At 54.6% G+C, this 1,739-nt stretch overlaps 1 protein-coding gene across 1 annotated transcript in view; it reads left to right on the top strand.

Moving 5' to 3' along the window:
* The window catches only part of FHL1 (four and a half LIM domains 1), an 11,671-nt gene that overhangs the window by 7,635 nt on the left and 2,297 nt on the right, over window positions 1–1,739 (top strand). Inside the window, exons 3-5 of the mRNA XM_010838788.1 lie at window positions 1–130; window positions 720–889; window positions 1,312–1,498. Of these exons, the coding sequence (XP_010837090.1) occupies window positions 1–130; window positions 720–889; window positions 1,312–1,498 (487 nt within the window). The remainder of the gene's footprint in view (window positions 131–719; window positions 890–1,311; window positions 1,499–1,739) is intronic.

Raw genomic sequence — 1,739 nt, 5'->3', positions numbered from 1 at the left:
TGCTCTAAGTGCCTCCAGCCCTTGGCCAGTGAGACCTTCGTGGCCAAGGACAACAAGATCCTGTGCAACAAGTGCACCACTCGGGAGGACAACCCCAAGTGCAAGGGCTGCCTCAAGCCCATTGTAGCAGGTACCAGCCACACTCAGCCCCGGGGCAGCCAGGGAGGAGGCCCTGAGGGCAGACGTGGCAAGGGGTTGCTTGCGGGGATGGGGCTGGAGCCGCGGGGAGCTGATGCTGGAGTTCAGCGTATATATGCACGCATATATATACCTGAATATATGTGTACACATATATGCTTGCACACACGCACACACCTGGCAGCTAAAAGAACACTGGAGAGAACTGTCTGTGGCAAGAGAAGGAAGTGAAAAGTATGTAGCGCTTTCTCATTTGGGATAGTAAGTGATCGAAGCATGCTTCTTCCTTAAGGTGTAATTACGGGTCACATTGCATCTCTGTATCCACAAAGGCCATGGGGGTGGGGGAGTGGGGATTCAGGCATCTGACCCTAAATCACTACGGCCGGGGTTCCCTTCCTGAGAGTCTGGGTGGGCATGACCACATGCAGGACATGGTGGAGAACTCCCCGCATGGGGCCAAGCACTGCAGGGCCTGCATTCCATCCACTCTGGAGGGCCCAGGCCGCACCCCGAGTGGATGCAGCCCCCTGCAGGGCACTGCCAGTGGGGCTACCCCTTCGCTTCCCCCCCCCCCGCAGGAGATCAGAACGTGGAATACAAGGGCACTGTCTGGCACAAAGACTGCTTCACCTGCAGCAACTGCAAGCAAGTCATCGGGACAGGAAGCTTCTTCCCTAAAGGGGAGGACTTCTACTGCGTGACTTGCCATGAGGCCAAGTTTGCCAAGCACTGCGTGAAATGCAACAAGGTGCGTGTCCGGGGAGTTCTAAGTGTTTGACAGTTTGCAGAGCACTGGCACACACTCTCCCATTCCATCCTCACGACAGCCCTGTGATGTAGGAATTGTCATTCTCGTTTTACAGATGAGGAGACTGGTAGTAGAAAGCAGCGCCCAGGCCAAGGCAGGCTGTCCAAGGGCACGCTGGCTCTGGAGGCCAGCCTCCTGCACCCAGTTGCTATGTAGTAACCTTGCACAGGGGCTCATCTTCTCTGAGCCTCAGTGTCTTCATCTGTAACTGGCGGATAATAATAGCACCTGCCTCCCATGGCCGTTGTGGTGATTTAATGAGATACTATAGACCAGAGCGCCCAGCACAGTGCCTGGCACGTAGTAGGCATTCAACAAAATGGTTGTTGAATCTGAATCCGGTGCTACACTCCCTGGTCTAGGCCATCACATCTGGAGGAATCACTTACCAGGATCAGCCCTGGCATGCCGAGTGCTTTGTGTGTGTTACCTGCTCTAAGAAGCTGGCTGGGCAGCGTTTCACCGCTGTGGAGGACCAGTATTACTGCGTGGATTGCTACAAGAACTTTGTGGCCAAGAAGTGTGCTGGATGCAAGAACCCAATCACTGGTAGGCTAAAGAGTCCTTGCTAAGTCTGCCAGGCTAGGTTTTGCGCATGGTAACCATCTCTCATTTTCCTACGTCGTCGGTTTCATCCACAAAGGCCCTAAAGAATGCCCTTCTTCCCCTGCCATTGTGGTCCCAAAGGCCCCCAAGTAGTTTGGATTCTCCCCCAGGCCAGGTTAGCCTTTGCAACACAGAACACTTACGACTACTGCTGACTTACGCTGCTGCCGGAGATCACGAGCCT

This window comes from Bison bison, unplaced genomic scaffold (genome assembly GCF_000754665.1).
Source record: "Bison bison bison isolate TAMUID 2011002044 unplaced genomic scaffold, Bison_UMD1.0 scf7180017846165, whole genome shotgun sequence".
Taxonomy (NCBI): domain Eukaryota; kingdom Metazoa; phylum Chordata; class Mammalia; order Artiodactyla; family Bovidae; genus Bison; species Bison bison.
Note: the sequence above shows the minus strand (reverse complement) of the source record. Positions and strands in the feature narration are given on the sequence as shown.